A 22,187-nucleotide genomic window follows, 5' to 3' on the forward strand; every position below is an offset into this window, starting at 1 on the left:
CTCCCCCAGTAAATGACATATCAAAAGTTCATTGGTCTAATCCGTTAAGGGTTGCTCTGACGTTTTTACGTGCCCGGAAGCGAGTTTTCGTGTACGGATTGTGATGCGGAACTGTCTGTGTCAGTCAGAAATACAGCGCCTCATACTGGTCTGGCATGTATACTACATCGGTTTGAGTCGGTTTCAGTGGTTTCGTGTGTACGCAGATATTTCTTGAGACGGCGCCGTGTTTACGGAATTTTTTTTAGAACGAGGGAAAAAAAGATCGGATAGGGACAGCTCTGGCTTCGTGTGGACGATTTATAACATATGATATGGTAGAGTTAAGCAATATCACACGACCACGAGTGGTGAATACCATCACAATTGAAAATGTGACACTGATTTCATATGACAGTTCAATAAACAAGTAATTAATATCAAGTCACTTACATTTTAGACACAATATTCACTGCTTTTGTTCTATTTGAGCAGGGAAATAGTTCCAAACAAAGATCACAGCAGAGTACACATAACATTCACCGCTGTGAACGAATCGGTTGAGTCAAAGATTCAATGACCCATTAAACAACTGCCTCATTCCTGAACGATTCAGCCGTTTGAACGAATCATTTGAATAAATGACTCAATGGGTGCTTCTCAATATCCCTCCTCGTCTCCTCGCTCCTCTGTCCTCCATCCTATGACCCGGAAACCAATCAAGCACAGCCATCTTGAAGGACATCTCAATTCTCTAATTGCACCGCGAGGAGTCGAGGAATGAGGAGTGAGGAGGCTTTCAGAGGAGTCATGAGCGAGGATACACAGGTGTATCCTATGCGGAACTGTTCCATTGACTAAACGTGACGCACGTATACATTTTCCTCCCCCTTCACATCGGTCACAATCTTTTTAAATTATAGTTTACCTATGCAGTTTATATAAACCACACATCTCACATATTTCACCAGGGTATCTTGCTTTATTATTATTCATTATGAATTTCTTAAATAAACAAACTCCAACAACATAAGGGCAGATGCTTTGAGCGCTGCTGATGACGCTGTGAAGTGACGCTCGAATGATCAAGTATTCCAATGTATAAAACAGCTTTCATTCGATTCCTCCATCCTCATTTTCTTTCCTTGCCTCCTTCCCTTACAACCTACAGGGGGAGGAGCTGAGGCGCTAGGAAAGGAAGCGAGGAAAGGAAACGAGGATGCATAAATAAGAAATGAGAAGCACCCAATAACTCACTCATTAAGACGGTCACCAGCCGCCCCTACTGGTGGTTTAGTTTGGTTTAAAAATAGGCTAACATTATTTCCAATATGTCATATTATATTCAAAAAATATTTAAAACAATCTCATAACATTATTTAATGCAGTTGTAATTTTTCAGTGTAAATTTACTCATTTGAATGATTGGCAACAGCCAGATAGTGTCTTATTTTTTCAATTGAATTTATTGATTAAATTTAAGAATTTAAAATGAAAGATGAAGCATATATTTAAAATGATTAGGGAAAAATGCTCTTTATAAAGGTTAAAATATCAAAAATATGCAGATTTAAATATGTAAAAGCTGACTGAACACCAATGAGAATATTGCTTCAGAATAAATAATTTTTAGGCCTACAACAGACACAGAAAAATATTCCTAGACAAGCAATTTTTTTACTTGGACAAGTGAATGACCGATTTACTTGTCCGAAGGACAATCACATGAAAAGCTTTAATGTTGAGCCCTGAGTTATATTTTATATAGGCCTAGTTTTATGGTTATGTGGCGAGCCTGTATAGTTTTACACATCAGCCCAGTCTATTCTGTAAAATTAGTGACACTCTGGGTCAGGTTTTTTTTTGCACATTAATCTGACAATAAATGTGGCACACCCAGTTTTTCTTATGCACACCCAGAGACGCCTTCCTGGCTACGCTAGTGAGTGTTTAATGAAACAGCAGGCAGAAAACAGTATAGGAATACAGGCAGGGTCAGTAAATAGGGCAGGCAGTCCAGACGAGGCAAACAAATCCAAAACATAAAGCAAACGGGAAAACCACAAGAGAGCCAATAGACAGAAGTCCAATACACAGTGAAATCCAATACAAAGTAAAATGCCCAGAGTTTTATCCAAGAGGAAGAACAAGACTTCGCAAGTCAAGTGTGTGCGAGTTGGGCTAATTATAGCGAGACTAATGAACATGATGAAGTTCAGGTGTTTGTGACCCGGAAGTCAATACTCAGGTGACGGCTCCCTCGTGTGCTGCACTGGTGGTATTACAGCTGGAAGTACCGGTATGACACATCACCTGTCACAGACTGTTATGATCAAATAATTAATGAATACATGTGTTGGTTTCTGGTTTGGCAGCTAATCATTTAACTGTGGTTTCATCTCTCAGAGCTGTAACACATGGTCAATTTGTCAGTTATTTCTCACCCACCAACATCTGCTGTACGAAGAAAGACAGAGATACAGGTGCAAGTATTTTATTATCATGGGTGACCAGACATTTCAGCATGTTTTTATAGCACAACGTAAAATTTGTCCATTCAAGCTCTTTTTTTTCTTTTCTTATTGGCTATTGGTATTACACTGCTATGTAACCCAACAACCTGTCACTTCCCCTTTTGACAGCTCTGTCTTTGTGTCATTTTTGTGTTTCTATAGCTTTGCTCTTCACTCTAAAAAATACTGGGTTGTTTTTCAACCCATATTTAGGTCAAATATAGACAAACCCAAACAATTAAAAAATATATAGGCTACTAAGGCCTGGGTTTGTATTTGACCCAAACATGCGTTGAAACAGCCCAGCATTTTTAATCATTCTTGCACATTATTGTAAGTAATTTAGTGATAAATTGTCAATAGGCCCTATATTTTTATGGGGATTTCCACTGTGTATGAATCAGAACTCTTATAGAGAGGCATTAAAACCATTTGAACCTATTATTACAAGCTTCAAGTGCGCATAATATGCAAACAATGCATTTAAATTTAGCATTAAATGGTAACACTTACAGTAAATATACAAATGGGGTATTAAATTCACCAGTAAATGGTAGCAGTGAGTGAGTAAAATGAGTTGGACATGTGCATCAACACGTGAGGGGAAATATTCTTTAGGAAAAAAATCACATGTGTCATGCAGGCTATGTCATGCATGTAAAAAAAAAAAAACTTTTCCGGGACCTGTTTTAATACACTGAATGTATTTTTTGCACGGGTGGTTTAGTTGTGGTTTAATAAAAGATTGGCTAGAATGCCATGCATGTGCCATGGCTGGGCAGGAAGGAGAGAATATGAGCCGCATTTTTTTCAACGTGAATTGAGGAGGAGGGACCGACATTGCCTTTTGGTTGGGTGGTCATTCAGTCATTGGAGTTGATCTGCTTCATCTGTAGGCTAGTCTGTAGTTCAGGAAGAAAGACTCGTGCCTGGGATTGCAGCCTCTGCGATGTAAAAAGTGAAAGTTTTAACAGTGCAGACGAATTATTGATGCCTAAAGAACACCATCGTCCTTTTTGCATAGACATAGCCACATGCAGCTGGCACTGTGAGGTGGTTATATTAGATAACGTTATAATACCGAGAAAAGCCCAAACATGGAACTTTTTTGCTTGGAAAAGGACACAATCATGCGAGCTCAGAGAGATCCCAACATCTTCTGCGATGAAAGAGTATTGCAAAGTCTTCTAACATTGGAGGACAGATATGTTCCGCAGGGACCCTATTTTAAACGTGTCCAGAAAGACATTCAGCCTTTTATGAGGCGGATGGTCGCGACGTGGATGCTGGAGGTTTGTAGTTAAAGGTTTATTTATGGAAAGTGTTTTGGTTGGAGTGTGTAAAGACTATACAAAAAGTATTATGTAATGTAGATTATTTTGGCAAGAATTTGAAGTAGCTAGCTGGACTTTGGCAGACAGTCAAAGTCAAGAACCATTTCTCAAGTAGGCTAGTCAAACTAAAATAAAATAAAAACATTAGCCCATACCTGTATACATAGCATATAGGCAGCCTATGTGTGATCTATTCATCGATGTGCAAATATTGTCAAGGAAAGTTTGATCGAGAAATCAGCAGGAAATGCAACTCTTAACTTACCTCCACACTTCGTGATAGCCTACATGTAATTTTAATATTAAACGCTTTTGTGTATTTTTTCAAGGCATGCTTTATTGGACAGATAAGGGTCTGAGCTTTATTTACATGTGCATGTTCAATGTTTTTTTGCATTTGTGTAATTTTTACGAATTTTTTTAAATAGCCTGTGAGCTGCTTGTGCGAAAGTGCAACCATGTTGAAAATCGTCGATTTAAATGTTTTAAAGTTAATCAATGCATCGCATTAATCGGATATAGTTTAATTAGAGCAACAAATATGTGTGATATTATATGCTGTCATTGACATTAGAAACTGAGTGTTGGATCACTTTTTTTACCGTGACGAATCACCAAAGCAGTCATGTGTGGGCGTCATTGGGTTTCAAAGCACACCCGGCTTGAAATGAATGAAGATCGTTACCACTGGAAAGTTCCTCTTTCTTATGAAAAGAGTTACAGTAGAAACATATTGTAGGCTACGAACCTAATATTACATAAATTAGAATTCATGCCTATAGCTATACATTATAGAAACGTAATAATGTTATAGTAGGCTAAAGCTAAAAAATGGAATAGCCTATGAAAATAACATAAAGGCCTGGATGAAGAGTATAACAATATTTAAAATAAAGAAGTTGTTCAATGCACAATAAGCATTTGACAGACAGTCTTAATTGTGAATTAATTCTGTCCGTTTCCCTGAAGGTTTGTGAAGAGGAGAAATGTGAAGAGGATATCTTTCCCTTGGCAATGAACTACCTGGACAGGTTTTTAGCTGCAGTTCCTACAAGAAAATGTTTCTTGCAGCTTTTAGGGGCTGTGTGTCTCTTCCTGGCTTCAAAATTAAAAGCATGCCAGCCGCTGTCGGCCAGGAAGCTCTGCATGTACACGGACAACTCTATTACATCTCAACAACTGCTGGTAAGAGCTACTGATGCCCTTGATGACAGCAAGAAGTGTTCCATCTGTTGTGTAATTCTATATTATTCAAACCCCAGATTAAATGCATCATAGATTTTATATTAAATAGCCCTAGTTTGTGAGTTTCTGATTCATCATATTTTTATTAGCCTACTGTAAAATTTAGCTATGGGATTGTTGGGTTAAGTGAATTTAGAGCTTCCTTTGCCACATAATGGTTGTTTTGACATTGAACAGTCTTCTGGTTTGAGCCAAGATGAAATGCTCTTGTGATTTTGGCCTCTGTGTCTGGAGTGAGGGATCTCTGATGAGCGTGAGAATGGTTTTGAATGGTTCACATGCATACACTCTTAAAACAATGTTCTTTATTGGCATCTACGGTTCCATGAAGAACCCTTAACATCCATGAAAACTTCCCATTGCACAAAAGGTTCTTTCTAGTGGAAAAAGGTTCTTTAGTTTATTAAAATGCTCTTCACACTAAGAAAAAAATGGTTATTTTAAGAGCTGAGAGGTTATTTACGGAACCCAAAATGGTTCTTCTATGGCATCAATGTGAAACCCCCCTTTTGGAACCTTTATTTTTTAGAGTGTAGATTGGCAAAGACGCTCTCCTTCCATCAGACAGTCTTTTCTAATCTCATATGAGCTGGTAAAACCCTGGTAAAGTCTGAATTGAAATTGTCTCTTGATGATCGCTTTTGGATGTTATGTTTGTTTATCGACCGAGGAAGAGAGAGAGAGAGAGCACAGGAAGGAAGGTAAATTAAGGCAACTGTTCTAACAAAAAGGTTTGCCATAAATTGCCGTGGTAATTTTAGTACCAACACAGATTCTTATTAGCAGACTGAAGCATCCAGAAGAAGCTGGGGGTGTCTGTAGGAGTTTTGACCTTGGTGATTTGGTGTCGCTTTCAGGGACTGTCCCCACTTGGTGGAGTTTTCATACCTTCAAATCTTTCACACTCTCTCTTCACTCATCAACACACACAAAATAAGGGTGGAGAGCTTCTCACTTTGGGCTGTTTTTCCCCTTGTGTCTTTGCTCTTGAGAGTTTCTCAGAAAGCAGCTTCAGCAGGGCGAAACAAAGCCAGTGGGCACGTGCGAGGAAGGAAGTTGAGCGTGTGCATGGAATGCTCCTTCGTTGGTGGTGGAGATCAAAGACAAGGGGCGGAGCTTTACATGATGACTTGATTCATTTTACAAATATGATGTCCCTTCGGCAAGAAAGATCCATATTTAAAAAGCAACGTGACTCAGTGTTCCTGTTTTGAAGAATCACAAGTTGGAGAATGTGTTGAGTGACACAATGACACCACCTAGACTTTTTAAATGCGAGTGTCAGTACCGTTTATGGTTTGCACAACCTTGTGTGTTAATGCAATACATGTTTTTGCATTTTAAAATCTTTCTATCTAGATAGAGTAAGTATAGCATGTAATTACCACACAAGATTGCAGTTGCCCAGTTGAAACATTAAGGGGCAATAAAACAGACTGCAGTCAGGAGTTTGATTCAGTCAGATACACTTTTATTGACAAACAATGGAGAAGTGATGGCTTCAAATATTTATACTATGGTACTGAAATAATAAACTATGAATACTAAATAAATATGGTACTGACATCATAAATTAAGTTCAAAACTTAGGTTCAGGAGGAGCCTAAACATTCAGTCCTGTCAATCATCATTATGAGCGTACTATATAAGTAGCAGACACCACGTCATCTCATTGACAAATTCTTCCGGCAGCCCTCCTCCTCCCCTTCTCCTCCAGTAAATTATCTCTATCCTCTTATGCGCAATTCCATCATAGGGTTTTTTAATTCGGAGCTTAAGCCGAGCCTCGGGTTCGAGCCTCCTCCAAGGACAGCAAGTCAAGTTAGTTTACTATTAACCTTTAAGGTTGAATGGGCAGGCGAACTAGTGAAACCATGGTATTTATATCATATAATTTGTGTAAACATTTTCAAACTTATTGACAGTAAAGTTCATATATATTGTAAAAAGGTGATTTTTCAAAGTTGTAAGTAAAACAGGTTATTGGAAAACGTTTTCCAAGAAAATACCATTTCAGTCTTTTTACTGCATTCATGTTTAATTCAATTACTTTGTCGTTTCTTTGTAATTATTTGTGAAATTTACTTTGAAAGTACACCATAATTGTATTCAGTGTAGACATTACTAGGTCCACATGGAATCTCTGGCTGCAAAATGTTGCATGACACACACACACACACACACACACACACACACACACATATATATATATATATATATATATATATATATATATATATATATAGCAGATCTAGGCAGGTGTAGCTGGAAGAGGTGGAGGGTTTCAGAGGAACTCTGATAGCGTGCTGCATGACCAGCTTACACTGAGCAGAGCACTGAACTAAACTATGTAAATAGTGAGCAAGCAGTCTCATTGTGCTGTAGAATCAGATTGTGCCGAAATTTAGAAAAAGACCATCCTCAAGCCATCTGGGCCTGCTCATAGATAATAACCAAAACTTTCTGAATCATGTATCCATGTATAGTGGGTAATGTAATATCTGTATGTTATCCTGCCAATCATATTCATTATCTTTTGTTCTGTTTTTGCCTCTCTCTGCCTCTCTGTTGGAGTGGGAGTTGGTGGTTCTAAGTAAATTAAAATGGAACCTGGCTGCCATCACCCCTCTTGATTTTATCGAACACATCCTGCACAAACTGCCCTTCCCTGAAGACAGACAGACGCTGATCCGCAAACATGCGCAAACCTTCATCGCCCTCTGTGCAACAGGTAGGAGCTGAGTGACATTGACAGCATTCATCAAAAACTGATGGTTTGAAACTACATAACAGCCATTTCTGTGTTAGAAATCCAAGATGTGAATGTGTTATGATGCTTTCGGCCTTGTTATTTCCATCTATAAAAGTGTTGTATATTTAACTGGGTGTGTTTCTGCGGCCCTGCATCTGTTCAAGGGCCTGAGGCCTGAACATGAGCCAAGCAAACATGAGAAGAGCTTTTTTGAGCTATTGCAAATGTTATTTTGTCATTGCGTTGAACAATTTTCTCAAGTTAGGAATGTTGGTTTACTGCACAGCTGCTAAACTGCGGCAGTCACTCGAGTGTAGTGTTTATTCAGGGATGACTGTTGCATCCTCTGCATCTGAAAAAAGCAGCATGATAACTCCAAAGCAGATGAAACAAACGACTTCCAGCACAGAATAGAGGAGGCTTTCCTCTCCAACTGCAAAACCAGGGCCCGTTCTCAGGATGTCAAGAAAGAGGAAGAGGGGGAGTAGTTCCTGGAACCTCAAAGCCCTCTGAGAGATGAAGGGAGGGAGGAAGAAGGGGTGGGAGGAGAAGGAAGGCTCTCCTCATTTTCCATTCGCAGCTGCAGGAGGATTTAAGCGAGGTAGTGATGTTAAAACAGGTCTGAAACCGGAGAGCATGTGAATGTCAGGTTAAGGTTTGTGTGGAATTCAAAACAGATGTAAAAGATGCCGTAAGAGCTCCTCATTCAGACACCACAGAATGCGTAATCAGAACTGTTTCCTTGGAATTTATTTTGAGGTTTCTCTCAGGTGAGTAATGTTCTAGGGAGCTTACAGACCAGGTCAATAATGTTTCGGGATGTGTGTGTGTGTTTGTTTTTTCCTCAGATCACAGCTTCACCATGTACCCTCCCTCCATGATCGCCACAGGATGTGTGGGGGCAGCAGCATGTGGCCTCCAGCCCAACCAGAGCAACCAAAATCTGTGGGGGGACAATCTGACGGAGCTACTTGCTAAAATCACCCACACTGAGGTGGTAAGTGTCCCAACATCTTCATACTAAAAAAAATTTAAACAAAATCTCAGTAATTACCATGCTACATAGCAAATTACCTTTTGAGATATAGTTGAACCCAGATTAAGCTAAAGTTTATTTGCTTAGTTGTAAAGTAATCCATTCATTCTGTGTCAGAACTACAGAACAACTTCCTATAGATCCCATTTTTTTCCGTTTCTGTTTTGACTCATTTCCTTTTGAAAAAAACAGTTGGGGTTGGACACATCTCGGAGCTTATCTCTTTTTTTAAAAGCTTAATTTCAAGCAATGTTATTTTAGCATCATTGAAATTTATTATATATTAAAGGGGTGTTAAAACACATTTTTTCGAAGGCTTGATTGTGTTTGTGGGATGCACTGTAACATGTGTTCATGCTTAGTTTTTTAAAAAATTGCATTATTTTTCATATATTTTACCTTTATTTTACACTGCTCTGTCGCTCCTTGTAAAACGGTCTGATGGTTTCCTAGTTCTATGTAGCCAGTCCCTCAAAACTATGCAATGGGCTCAGACTGCTTAGCTGGCCCAGTGTCTTGTGATTCGCTAACCGACTAGTGCACGTTTTCCGAAAACGTCACGCCCCTTACCTTTACCGGTAGTTTGTGCTTTGGTGTATTCTAAACAATGGTGTCAATAAAACCATACCAGCTTGAGCCCGAATCGGACCCAGAGAATGTTAGTGAAGATGATCGAGCAGAACCTGTTCAAGAACGGCTGTTAAACGACGTTTCAGAAAGGTTTGTTTTTTGTTGTTGTTGTTGTCTCATTACTTTTTAGATGCGCTGTTATTAATTGTAATAATTTATAACAGTAACAAGTGTTTATCTATTCACAAAATTGTATTCAAGAACAGTTTTTATAAAAACTTTTTATTTTATTTTATTAGGTGTTAGGCTTAGCCTACATATAGTAACTGTGCAAAAATGCCAGCTGAAGTGGAAAACATCTGCGGATCTATAGTGATTGTTACTGGCTGTTTGGCACCGTTACTTTTGTATTTTTAGACCGATTGTAGCCAAATATCTGTCTCCAGAACTATTAACTTAAAGGTACAATATGTAAGAATTTTGCAGTAAAATATCCAAAAACCACTAGGCCAATGTTATATTTTGTTTAGTTGATTACTTACAATATCCCAAATATTTCCAACTATTTGTAAATCGTGAGAAAATTGCGATTTCAACCAAGGAAACGGGACGTGTGAGCAGGGGTGAGGAGTCGCGAGTCAATGACGTCATATCCGCGTTACCCTCGGTTTCCACCAGGTTTGATCTCACACTGCCATAGTAACCATGGCGACAGACGTGGACAACTGGGTTATGCCCATTATGCCTAGCAGGACGTTCACGCTGTTGTTGTTTTGTTCAAACATTTTGGACCATGGCAAGCAGACTTTGAGACAAAAAAAGGACTAAAACGAAGATCAACATCTTTCGAGATGCCGAGAGCTCCACGTCCGCGACTAACTTCAACTTGACAGAGACGCGAGTGTTGCATGTACTTTATTAGACAGGTGAGCAAATGTACATAAAACTAATCAATGTTATATAGTTCAACATGATAAAATTTTAGAATATGATCTGTATGTTATTCTAATGTTGATCTAGATTAGTTAGTCTCATGCAGCCAACAGACAACCTAACTAACAACATTTAACACACTCAAATGCCGTTTAGTGTGGTAGTGTAACTGTTAGAGCAAGTAAAACAGCGCTACGTTACCTCAAGTTTAATTCGTCTAATAAACTGACTGTGTGAGTATTAATTCAGCACTTGCGTGTAGTTCGGTAGAATGAAATGTCCTTATTCCTTTATATCCGCGGGACTCGCATTGTGTGTGGCGCTGGTATACGTCTAGCAATCGCGCCCTGCTTCACACCACAGTCATGTTAAAAACATTAATGTATTCACTCATCCATAAAAGATCCATCAGCTTGACGACAAGATCCATAATTACGCTTAATGCAGAATATACGTCATCAATATACGCCTTTGTTATTGTAAGAGGTTAGTGACCCCTGGTGGCGAAAAATCCTTGCATATTGTACCTTTAACCCAAAACGAACACTAAACATTGGCTTTACTGCAGAAGCCAAATCAAACACAGAACCATGTTTAGCATGCCTGTAGTTAAATATGCGATAAACAATGCATAAAAGCTCTAATCAAAGAATAATTTACTAATTTTTTTATTTTTATTATTTAACTAATTATTTAACTAATTGCAAGTTCGGTGTTGAGATTAAAAAAATCAGTTTGTAACGTTAGGTGTTTGTCGGATAACGTTAAGTATGAATGAGCATTTAACAAGCTGGTTTGCAGAGCCAAACAGCGTTGTCATTTGTTTACTTCCTTGCTACAACGTACAATTAACAATACGAACTATTACAGGAAAACGAAAAATAAATCATACTTACAGGTTGTGGCCCGTAAACAACAGCTTCTGTTCTTAAAGTTGGAACTGCTCCATCTTTCAGGACAAGCCGCGCGAATCCTGCATTGAAGATTGTGGAAGCTTTCCTCCGTAAAATGTGCAGCACAGAGAGCGAGATTTGGGTAATAATTATGAGGGACCAAGTTAAAAATACATTTTAACCATTGATCCTTAGAAAATGATTTCTTTAAAAGCAAATATCTTGCTTTGCTTTGAACTTTGAGCGTTGTAACTTTGCAGATGTTGTTTATGCTCAAACAGCAACATTACACACTAGCTAAAGTTAGAAAAGTGAAATCGTGTTTTACCACCCCTTTAAAACATATTTTTACATATTAGATTTCCAATTATTTAGATTTTTAGAATGCCTTTTAAGAATACTTTTCCATCAACTAGTTAAAATGTATAACGCTGTGTGTATGCTATCCCTGTAAAAAAAGCAGCTGCACTACTTTCTGTTTCTGAACATTATTTAAAGGGGTCATGATATGGATTTAAAAAAAATTATTTTAATGTTCCTTGTGGTTCACTTATAATGTTAAAGTTTTTTTTTCTGACACAAATTCTCTGAACAAACCTATAATCCTCACACGCAATCCATTATGCCATTCAAAATAAACCATCCACTTGTTCCTGATGCTGGTATCCTTCTGAAGTCTATAGAAATGAGCAATTGGATGCATCAAAGCAAACATTCCTTTATGAAGACTCAAGTGCAAGGAGTGTGTCAGTAACTGTATACTGTATCCAGTGTAGACAGCAACAGTGATTGTAATGGTTTCTATTTGCTCACGTGGTTTGCAATGGTTTCTAAGTGTCAGCCGTTAAGCGACTGAACGCCAGTGGCCAGGACCTACGGTGCCTCTGGAGGCAAATGCATTTACCCATGTGATGTCGCAGATCCCGCAATATCAAAACGAGTCATTTTTGGAGCTTGATTAAATAAATGCTTTGTTTATAATGAGGAGGACGTTTTAAGCTTTGAAACTTGTTTTAACTGTACAAAGACCTCTTATATGTCAAAAGATCAAGGCAAATTACAGTTTACAATTAAGTGTCCATGACAACTGATGACTGGCGGGAAACTAAGACAAAGAAACGCATGTGACTGATGAAAACAAACTGAAAGTCCATGAAAACAGAAACTTAGAACAAACAAAACTGAGTGCGTGTGACAGTCATAATTACAACAGAAAATATCTATCCTATATGTGGGGGGCCTTCGAATATTTTGTACAGTGGGAGTAAAAAGGTTGAGATCCACTTCTGTGTGAATTGTGATGCCTACATCACTACATCAAGAGACAATAGTGTAGTGAAATTGAATGCCCAAATTTTGCTAATGTGACCGCACCTTAAGTTGGCAGTTCTTGGTCAAAATTAAGTTACAAACTTGGTTTAGGCTTTATGTTGATAGGCTACAAAGGACCATGTACTATCAAACAATAAGACTTTGATTTCTTGTGCCTGCCTCTTTCTGCAGTAAAGTGGGAGGTCTAATGAAATGATCCCATATCAAACTCTGGTCTTTCTCGGGATAATTGAAACCTGACAGGCTGCTCTCGCTCTAAACCGAATGAGACAGCAACAACAGGCCCTGTTGTCCTGACAACTACAGGCACAGGAAGGAATGGTTGCTAATGGAGGCATGTGGTGTTTTTTCCAGAACTTCAGATGGAGAAAAAAACTTAACACATTACATTGAGAAAAGACAAAGAATGTGTTCAAACATATGAGTGTATGTGAGGAGTTTAAATGGGGCGTTCACTCTCTGGGTCTAATTCAAAAAAGTTTTACTGTGAGACTTTCAAAACAGCCTAAAGGCAAGATGTGTACATTTGTGTAAGTGTGTGTGTGTGTAGCAGTGTGCTTTAATCCACAGATGTGGTTGAGAGGCCTGTGTCTCGCCAAAAGTATGCAGCTCTGAAAACACACCGCCATCGTTGCATTGAACACACACTAACATTCATTCATAAAATGACATTTCTCAATTTCCATACAGTCATGCATGGATGTCCTGCACACGCACATTTAGGTTATGTCCACAATTTGTCTCTCAAGAATAATTGACTTGTACACATTTAAAAGCGTACAGTCATTCTCTTGAAAGACCAATTTAATGTTAAATAAATGCTTTCCAGAGAAGTCCCTTTTGTATATCAGGCAATTTACTATAAATTTCTGAGTGAAAATTGTTTCAAAGTAAATCCTACACCATTTTTTTCAGTGTAGTTAACAACAGAGATGCTTTCCCTTGAGAAACTTTGTTCTCTCGCAAAAGTATTGCTTTCCCCCAAGAAACTTTACGTTCTCTCTCAAAAGTATTGCTTTCCCCCAAGAAACTTTACGTTCTCTCTCAAAAGAATTGCTTTCCCCCAAGAAACTTTACGTTCTCTCTCAAAAGTATTGCTTTCCCACGAGAACGCATTCTCTTGCGAAAAGTATTGCTTTTCCCCAGATAAACCATTACCATATCCCCATAGGGGGCCCGTACGGCACAACAGCGTATTTGTCAGTATGCAGTGCGTTTGAGGATGAAACTAGTGAGTATAGTGCTTACGTTGGTTTCTACTTCTTTCCTTCTATTTCTTCTAGGACTGTCTGAAATCATGTCAAGAGCAGATTGAGCAGTTACTGACCAACAGCCTGAAAGAAAGTCAACAACAACAACATCAACAACAACAACAGGACGGCAGAGCCAACAACAAAGGGATGCAATCTCAAAACCTGTCCTGCACCCCTACAGATGTCCGTGATGTCAATTTATGATGTCAGTTCCTGTTCCTATCCACCACACCTACTCAGCCTTCAATTGATTCAGTTATTATTGTATTACTGTATTTAAGTTTTATTTCAAAGCCACATAAGGTGACTGTGACGTCATGGTCATATGCGCATAATATACAAACACAAGCTTGACGTTTTATGGAGGAGCGAAACAGCTGCTGCTGCCGTCTCATATCTACAGGCTGTGGCATTTTACATACTTGAATTTAAATTGAATCGGCCTCAAACCATGATTAAATAATGCAGTATGTGGTATATTGCTTAACAAAGAGCATACATCTGTTTTGGCTATCATATGCAACTTTATCTATTAATACTATTAATATTTTATTTAAAATTATAATAATAAGGACAAGAATACATTATTATTATTATTATTAAGAATGTTATGCTTTATATCGTATAGAATGTATTGCTTTAGTAATTCCCAGAGGCCGTTTTTTATATTCTAGGTAATTTAGGGTGCATCCAGATGTGATCCCACGAAAAGCTATTCTAACAGACATCCATCAATCCTTTCAGTGGGATCGGTTTGCTTATCATCAACATATTAATACAATGATCTGATGAGTTACTTCTTGGGTATGAGTAACTCCATTAGCATAGGGATTATTTACAGATGAATGTAATTGCATGCAATAAGCATATATGAATATGTTAAATGGTTTCTATCCATACATGGTGACCATCACAGCTTCATGAGCACACAGGACGGTTTCAGATAGACCTAAGTATGTAGTGAACGTGAAGTAAAGGTAGGCAAGGAAGAAATGAGGTGAATTGAACACAGATTGAAAGATTTTGCACGTGATTGAAATATGAAAGGTTTTAGACGTTAGTGGTTTCTGGAACGATCTAATCGTCGGATGAATAAAATGTGCTGTTTGCTCATTTGACATATAAAAACACCATCACATGTGAGTCAGAGACACTCGCTATGCTGAAGGGATTTATGGTGGTTTAATAATTTGGGAGTCTTAAAATCCTTCCTAGCAAATACACGATACAATTGCACTTTGAGATATCACCTCTCGCTGGTTATCCGTGCTATACAAGAGGAGGGCAAGGGTCTTCATTTTTTTGGCATTGGTTTTCTTTTTTAAGTTATTTTTGTTTTGGGGCTGGTTTCCCATATTAGGTGTGCTTGCGGGTTATAGTTTCAATTTTAGACCAACAAATTCAGACCATAAACTGATCGAACAGTCAGCAACTGCCATAGAAATGGTGAGGTTTGACATGCCAAGATTAGTTGTTGTTGTTGTTGTTGTTTTTAAGTTGTGTTAAATTCATGTCAGCATAGATAGGACATTTCAATTTCATTAAATCACTTTATTTTATTTGTCTATTTTATTTTATTTTGTCATCTACTTGAACTTTCTCATATATAGGAAGAAGATATTTTGAAACATTATGCCAATTTTCCTTTCTCTTTCTTCATTAGTTTGTTCTTGCACTTTTGAAAATTGATTTCTTAAGTCAGTTCTCTTTATATTAGTGGACCTAAAAGTAACTCAGAGGTCTGAGGTGTTTACTTAAAATATAACGTGTTATGACCAATCCTCCATTCCAACACATCTATGCAAAATGAACTTTACGTTTATGCTCAAAGTTTGATTATGAGTGTTTTTGAAACAATGTTCATGGATTTTAATAATTTTTACACATTTGGTTTTCAGTGAGTGTGCTATAATATCCTTATGTTCATTTTGTGTTTTTCCCCAGTTCCTTTATTTCTGTGTAAATGTTTAAACTTGTGTTCCAGTGCTGCTAAAAGAAAAAGAAAAATGAAAAAAGAGCTATTGCATACCTTCAGTTTTCATGTTGCTGCTATATCACAGAATCATTGAACGTGTTTTCATGGTGGCTGCATGTCTGTTTTCTGTTTGCATTTACACTGTCATTTATTTTACTGCAGACAGACCTTTAACAAGCAAACATGCATGCAAGTGTTACTTTCATATATGCATGAACTGTCTTGCCTCATTTGTTCAATGCTGTCTACTGTTGTCTGACTTTTCCCCTAGCTATTATATTAATATGTGTTATAAAACGCCTTAATTTTTTTCAAATAATGTTCTAGCCCACAGTTGCATTACCTCACAGTTCTTCAGTCAAGAGTATATGGAGGAGTAGGATTAAAAAGGGTAGTTGAACCTCTTTAACGACTTTGTTACCCTACAGGTTAAGCCTTCAACTTCTTTCATTAACTTGTCTTTCATCAAACATCTATAAATGTAATTACCAGGTGGTAGATGTAAGACCGGGGCAACACAATGTTTAGATACAAGATATTTTTATTTTATTTAGTTTGAATTATTTTGAAGCAGCCACCTGTTAAAATTTCCACCTCCACATCCCAAAAGTATACAAAGAAGTGGCATTTCAATACCATAAATATTTTCACCCTTTGACTGTAAGTTTGAATATTTACCTCATTTTGGCCTATCACACATTCAATTCAATAAATATCAATTTGAATACAACTGAGCAGTTTTTTGTTTCGTTTTTGTAATTGCGAATACCACTGTAGACGAGAAGGAACCGAATGGCGCCCTTCTGTGGTGATTTATAAATGTTAATTATTAATTATTTATTTAGTTATATTCTTTTCCGCCGCCATCTGTCACAAAAAAAACCTCGTGGTTCGTGATTCTTGCAAACGGTTATCATAAAAAACATTTTTTTTAATGACAGGAATAGCCTACATTCGATTTGAATTTGAATGCGGTTAAAAAAATGTTTCACACATTATTAATATTATTAATATTATTATTATTATTATTTTGTCAGGCCAGGAGTATACAAAACAATTTACAAACTGATTACAGGTGTACAAAAGCAGGAACAGATGTTCCAAAGCAACATTTGCAACTCGTAGGAAAAAAAGAAAAACCATAAGATGCAGACGTGCACCTTCCACAAATCACCACAGGAGGGGGACAGACTTTCATTCATTTAAGTGACGTCATTTATCTGCAACACTTTGACTCATGAACCAGGAAGAACACCTGTCATACATTTCATCTTCTCTTGCAAATCTGTATTATGCTCACATTTGCATTAACGATCGTTCGACAGTAAGTGAGCGCTTGTGTATTCTGTATGTTTGCTTTTGTTGTACATGGATACGAATGTTTATAAATTTCTTTAGGTGATACGGTGGGGACAGAGAGCACATGCACATTAAGTTATCTACATCTGTATCACTACATGTGTCCACGAATGCTTTATATTGCATAATTGTCAACGTTGTGATCGGACATGTTTTGTCTGTAACTTAGTTGATAACAATGACCTCTATATGACATGGCATGTGAGCTGTCCCTTCTGAAGTGGTTGTCTCTATTTATTATTATGTGCTCTTGTTTCCTAGTGGGGAAACACAATACAACAGAGATAAATTGCTTCAAGGTAAGTAAATACACGTATGTTAATGAATACCTTAGTGGTTTTAATTGGTTAAATCCCACGAACACCCAAAATATGATAATCGTCGTATGAGGGACTCCCATCTGTTTAGTTTCTTGACCCAATAAATATTGCGAATAAATAATATTATAAATATTATTTGGAAAATATTTCGCTTCTTTTAAAGGGATAATTCCGCCTTAAATTAAGTCAGGTCTTCTAATAGCGCGAGCGGGATATATATTTTTAATATCCTTTTGTGGTTCAAATAAAAGAAAGAATTACATTCTCTATCGACCATCATCCAGCTTTTAATAAAAGTATTACAGAATGAAATATTATGCAACACGTGCTGTATATTCCAAGTGTATAGCACTATAGAGTTAGATGCATTATTTTTTCAATTTTTATTTTAATATTGTAATCTGAAATATACAATAATTTTATTTATTTACTTATTGTTATTATTTTACATGTTTACCCTGTTTTTCTCTAAACATTTTCATGGACTCCCAAGTAGCCTACTCCTTGCGATAACCCCTGCTCAAGATGTGCTGTTGATCTTTTTGGTTTGTGGATGAATGCTTTTTTTCCCCTCAAATGTGTAGGTCAGGGCATTGACACAATGCTGTCAGAGACGGGACATAAGCAGGCGGCGGAAGCTGGCCGGTACCTCAAAGATCTGCATTTCACCAATGTCTTTGTCAGTAACCTGCAAAGAGCCGTCCAGGTGTGGGTGTGTGAGACTGCAACTGTTAGATTTTCTGAGTGAATTATCCATCATGTGAAATATAACTACTTCTCCTTCTCAAGACAGCTGAAATCATTTTAGGAAACAACCTTCATTCTTCTGCAACTGAGATAATATTGGATCCTTTACTCAGAGAGAGGGTGAGTGTCTATCTCAGCCAAGATTCGAGATTTTTATTTGTCACATCATGTACCGTTATGTACAGTAAACAACTTGCAGGGAAATGTAAACTTGGTCAGCTGCTTATACTGTGCATTAAATATATAAATATTTGATATAATGTTAATGATAAGATTAACATCAGAAATAATAATGAAAAAGCTAAGTAATAATATAATAAAACAAAATATCTCTTCAATTTGGTATCCCATAACAATTGCTGTAGTGTTAGTTCAAATGCACATGTGTGATGTATTGGTCAGGGTTTCGGGGTGGCAGAGGGAAGACCAAAGGAACATCTGAAGAACATGGCGAACGCAGCGGGTCAGGCCTGCCGAGATTACACACCTCCCGGCGGAGAGACGCTTGAACAGGTAGAAATTGAGCCTTTCTCTAGGAAAACCAGTCTTGAATGTTGCCAAATATGATGACTTAAATCCAGAGGGAAATCCGAAGTAGCTTATACACTGAATTTGGAGCAACTGGCTGTTGTGACAATACTTCGTGAAGTGTACAAGTCTAAAAGTTTGGAAAAATAACGTTTTTATTGAGCAAACATACAGTAATATTGTGAAATATTATTACAATCTAAAAAAAGTGTTCTATTGTAATATATTTTACAATGTAATTAATTCCTGTGATCAAAGCCGGATTATTCCAAACTTTTAAACTGTAGAAAACATAACTATAAAATTTAGTCATTTTCACTGTATTTTTTTCCAAGAGTGTAGTATCTGTGATTTATCGAGATATATCCAGCTGCAGACCCGCAGCACCACCAGTTTCAGAACCCCAGAGCCAGAACCCCAGTGCCAGAACCGGAAGTGAGGGAGGGGCGGAATTATTTACAATGACACAAGCATGGTTATTTTTGCAAGTATTTAAAAATATTAAAAATTGTTGCACCTTTTAAATAATATTTAGGGTATGTTTTTATTACACAGTGAGTCACTGCTCGTTGTATGAACTATAACTGGTATGTGACAAATAAAGAGAAAGACAGTGCTCGTGTTGTTTGAAGCCGTGAGAGTGCGCGCGCGCGGCCGGGACTCTCTCTCTCTCTGCTCGTTAAGCGCCCTGTCATGCGCAGCAGTCATTCTATTCCGCCAAAAAGCGGACGATCTGACGGGTTTTAGAAGATTTAATACAACCTGAAACTAAAAAACAGACCCGACCTCTATTTGAGACCGGACTTATATTTACCCAGACCTGCAGCCACACCAGGCGTGTAAAGAGACAATCGTCTATTTGGGACTCGGCTATTATTTGAAGTACGGTACATTTTTATGGTTTCTTTTAAAACAATGCCGGATTTTCTCTCTCTTTTTAGATTTTTGACATTATTTTACATAAAGAAAAATGCATGCTGCACATGTTCTTGTGAAATAAAGTATATTTTATATAAAATGACCATAAGTTTCAAGCATTATTTTCACGATCAGGAAGTAACTCTCATAATACAATAAAACGGATAACTATATAGAATTATATTACACAAAATCAATGTTTTAAATGCTTATTGTACTATACCTTAATGTATCATTATAATAAGTATAAAGTATGACATTTCGTGTGTAATAATGACGTTTCGTGTCTAAGCAAATTACGCTCCAAAACGTTAGGTGGCGTTACTCGGTTTAGAACGTAAGCTCCGCCCCTCACTTCCGGTCCTGGCGCTGGTGTTAGAACGTAAGCTCCGCCCCTTACTTCCGGTTCTGGCGCTGGGGTTCTGAAACTGGTGGTGCTGCGGGTCTGCAGCTGGATACTATTGGATTTATCAGATTAAATACTCTGACAGAATAAACTGTTTCTGTGTTAATCCAGGTGAAGACACGCTTCAAGAAGTTCCTCAAATCCTTCTATCAGTGCATGTTAGAGGAACACGGCTCATCTGACCAGTGTTCTGCATCCAGCTCTGGACCATCAGAACCAGAACAGCCTGTCATTGCTGGACTATCCAGTGATGGAGTCCACAACGTACCCGTCCATGCTCTGATCGTTAGTCACGGGGCGTTTATTCGTGTGTCTGTGCGTCACCTAGTAGAGGACCTGCAGTGCTGTCTGCCAGCGGGCCTGAAGATGAACCAAGTGTTCTCCCCGTGCCCGAACACTGGCATCAGCAGGTTCATCATCACCCTCCGCAGAGAGGAGAGCGACCCGCGGGCCGCCCGCATCCAGTGTGTCTTTATCAACAGAAAAGACCACCTGGATGATGTCAAAAACTCTGATTTAACAGTATTATGAGACTGTTTGGTTTGTCTGGCATGGCCAGTGTTTTTATTTATTGCTCCTTACAAATTCAATGACTGAAGCAAAAAGCAAATATAACTCTGTGTGATTGATTATATTGTGTAAATTATTTAACTGCAGTGATTTATTCATCCTGTCAGCTGACTGAATGCAAACAATTGTAAGTGTCCGTTATATAAGCACTTAAAACTCACACTACTGAGGTTTTGGCCTCTAAAATGCTGCAGTATTCACTCATACTGAACGTATATATTCATGTTTATGAAATAAAGAGATTCAGAGAAATGTAAAGCTAAGAAGGTTTGATTTTTCTTTACATTTGTGGTTAAATCTTGACCGTTTACTCTGTCATTTATGTGCACAGAAAATGTAAAATATTGTGATGCTTTACCTTTGAAGAGGCTATATGTAAAAATGTAATGTAATTGCTTTTTTTATTGCCAATGTGTGAACAACTTTATGTAACGGAACGGTTTTGCCCTGAAAATAAGAAGGATGTAACCGTACGTTCACACCGCCGCCGACTTGAGCGGCAAAGAAGCTCTGGACGCCCTGTCAATGACGCTTGTCAAAAAGTACGGGGAAGCTTGTTGACGCTTTGGTCGCTCTGACGTAGCAGGGTGAAGAGAAGTGTCACAACATTAAATATCACATGAGATTGGTGTTTTTGCATTCCACTTCACTGCTTTTCTATTTAACTATGTAAACACGCGCTAGACTGTGTCATCGAGCTTTGTATCTTTTGCCGCGTCTCGTGCATGTCACAGCGTTTTAAAAAACGCGTCATTCAAGTTAAAATAAGTTCAACTTTAAGAAAAAAAATGTAAACTATCCCAGCTATTTTATCCCATGCCTCGTTCTTTTGTAACTGGTCCCTATAAGCAAACAACGTCATATCATAAATGATAAATAAAACCCAGCAACGGCGATTATTAGCTTCTCCTCCATTTTATCTGAACTAATGTTTTGGTAGGAACGATAGTTTACGTCGTGTGCTTCTCCGGAATCGGCCAGCACGGAGGACGTCTATATTCCGATAGGTTGCTGGCTTTTGCCGCTGAACCGCGTCATAGCTCATTACCATAAAGTTGAGCTACTTTCAACTTTCTGATTGACGCTCAAAACGCGACGCCGATGGATTTGACCCTCCTTGCAGCTGAGAGAAGCCAGCTTCAATTGAAAATGAATCAATTCCGGTAGCTTTGGAAGCTCAAGTTGGCGGCGGTGTGAACGTACAGTAACGCTTACGCGCGCTCCCGAGACCTCCTGACTCAACGGACAAACAAATGCTTATACAATGTTCAGGATAATACCGAAAAAAAACATTCTGTAGTAGGTCTACTATTATTGCAATATTTCATGCACAGAAAAGGGATGAAAGGGAAAGTGCGCGGGACATAGGCCCTTTTACATATTCTAACTTAAACGAAATGTCACTCAGCAGTTTGGAAGGTGTCGGATGATCTTTAACAGTGTCGCTGCAAGGGTATTTCCAACTTATTTTTACTTCTAATATGACAAAGAATTCTGACGTGAGTATATCGGAGCATTCAATCA

General features: G+C 38.0%; 2 protein-coding genes across 3 annotated transcripts; both read left to right on the forward strand.

Moving 5' to 3' along the window:
• The first annotated feature begins 3,435 nt into the window (after positions 1–3,435).
• On the forward strand, positions 3,436–14,184 carry ccnd2b (cyclin D2, b). The gene is made up of 5 exons (XM_077234828.1): positions 3,436–3,784; positions 4,796–5,009; positions 7,641–7,802; positions 8,672–8,820; positions 13,871–14,184. Exons 1-5 carry the CDS (start codon positions 3,590–3,592, stop codon positions 14,042–14,044), a joined length of 894 nt encoding a protein of 297 aa, XP_077090943.1. The 5' UTR covers positions 3,436–3,589; the 3' UTR covers positions 14,045–14,184.
• A 2,845-nt stretch (positions 14,185–17,029) lies between these two features.
• tigarb (TP53 induced glycolysis regulatory phosphatase b) lies at positions 17,030–21,069 on the forward strand. Of its 2 annotated transcripts, XM_077234829.1 has the most exons (6): positions 17,030–17,139; positions 17,436–17,473; positions 18,079–18,200; positions 18,284–18,361; positions 18,644–18,754; positions 20,205–20,921. In XM_077234829.1, the coding sequence occupies exons 1-6, from the start codon at positions 17,108–17,110 to the stop codon at positions 20,622–20,624; spliced, it is 801 nt and encodes a 266-aa protein (XP_077090944.1). In that variant the 5' UTR covers positions 17,030–17,107; the 3' UTR covers positions 20,625–20,921. The 2 variants fall into 2 exon arrangements, with proteins under 2 accessions (XP_077090944.1, XP_077090945.1); XM_077234830.1 differs by lacking the exon at positions 17,436–17,473 and having other exon boundaries at positions 17,059–17,139; positions 20,205–21,069.
• Positions 21,070–22,187: the final 1,118 nt, after the last annotated feature.

Source organism: Siphateles boraxobius, unplaced genomic scaffold (genome assembly GCF_051911475.1).
Source record: "Siphateles boraxobius isolate OS27281-9 unplaced genomic scaffold, OSU_SipBor_1 19, whole genome shotgun sequence".
Taxonomy (NCBI): Eukaryota; Metazoa; Chordata; class Actinopteri; order Cypriniformes; family Leuciscidae; genus Siphateles; species Siphateles boraxobius.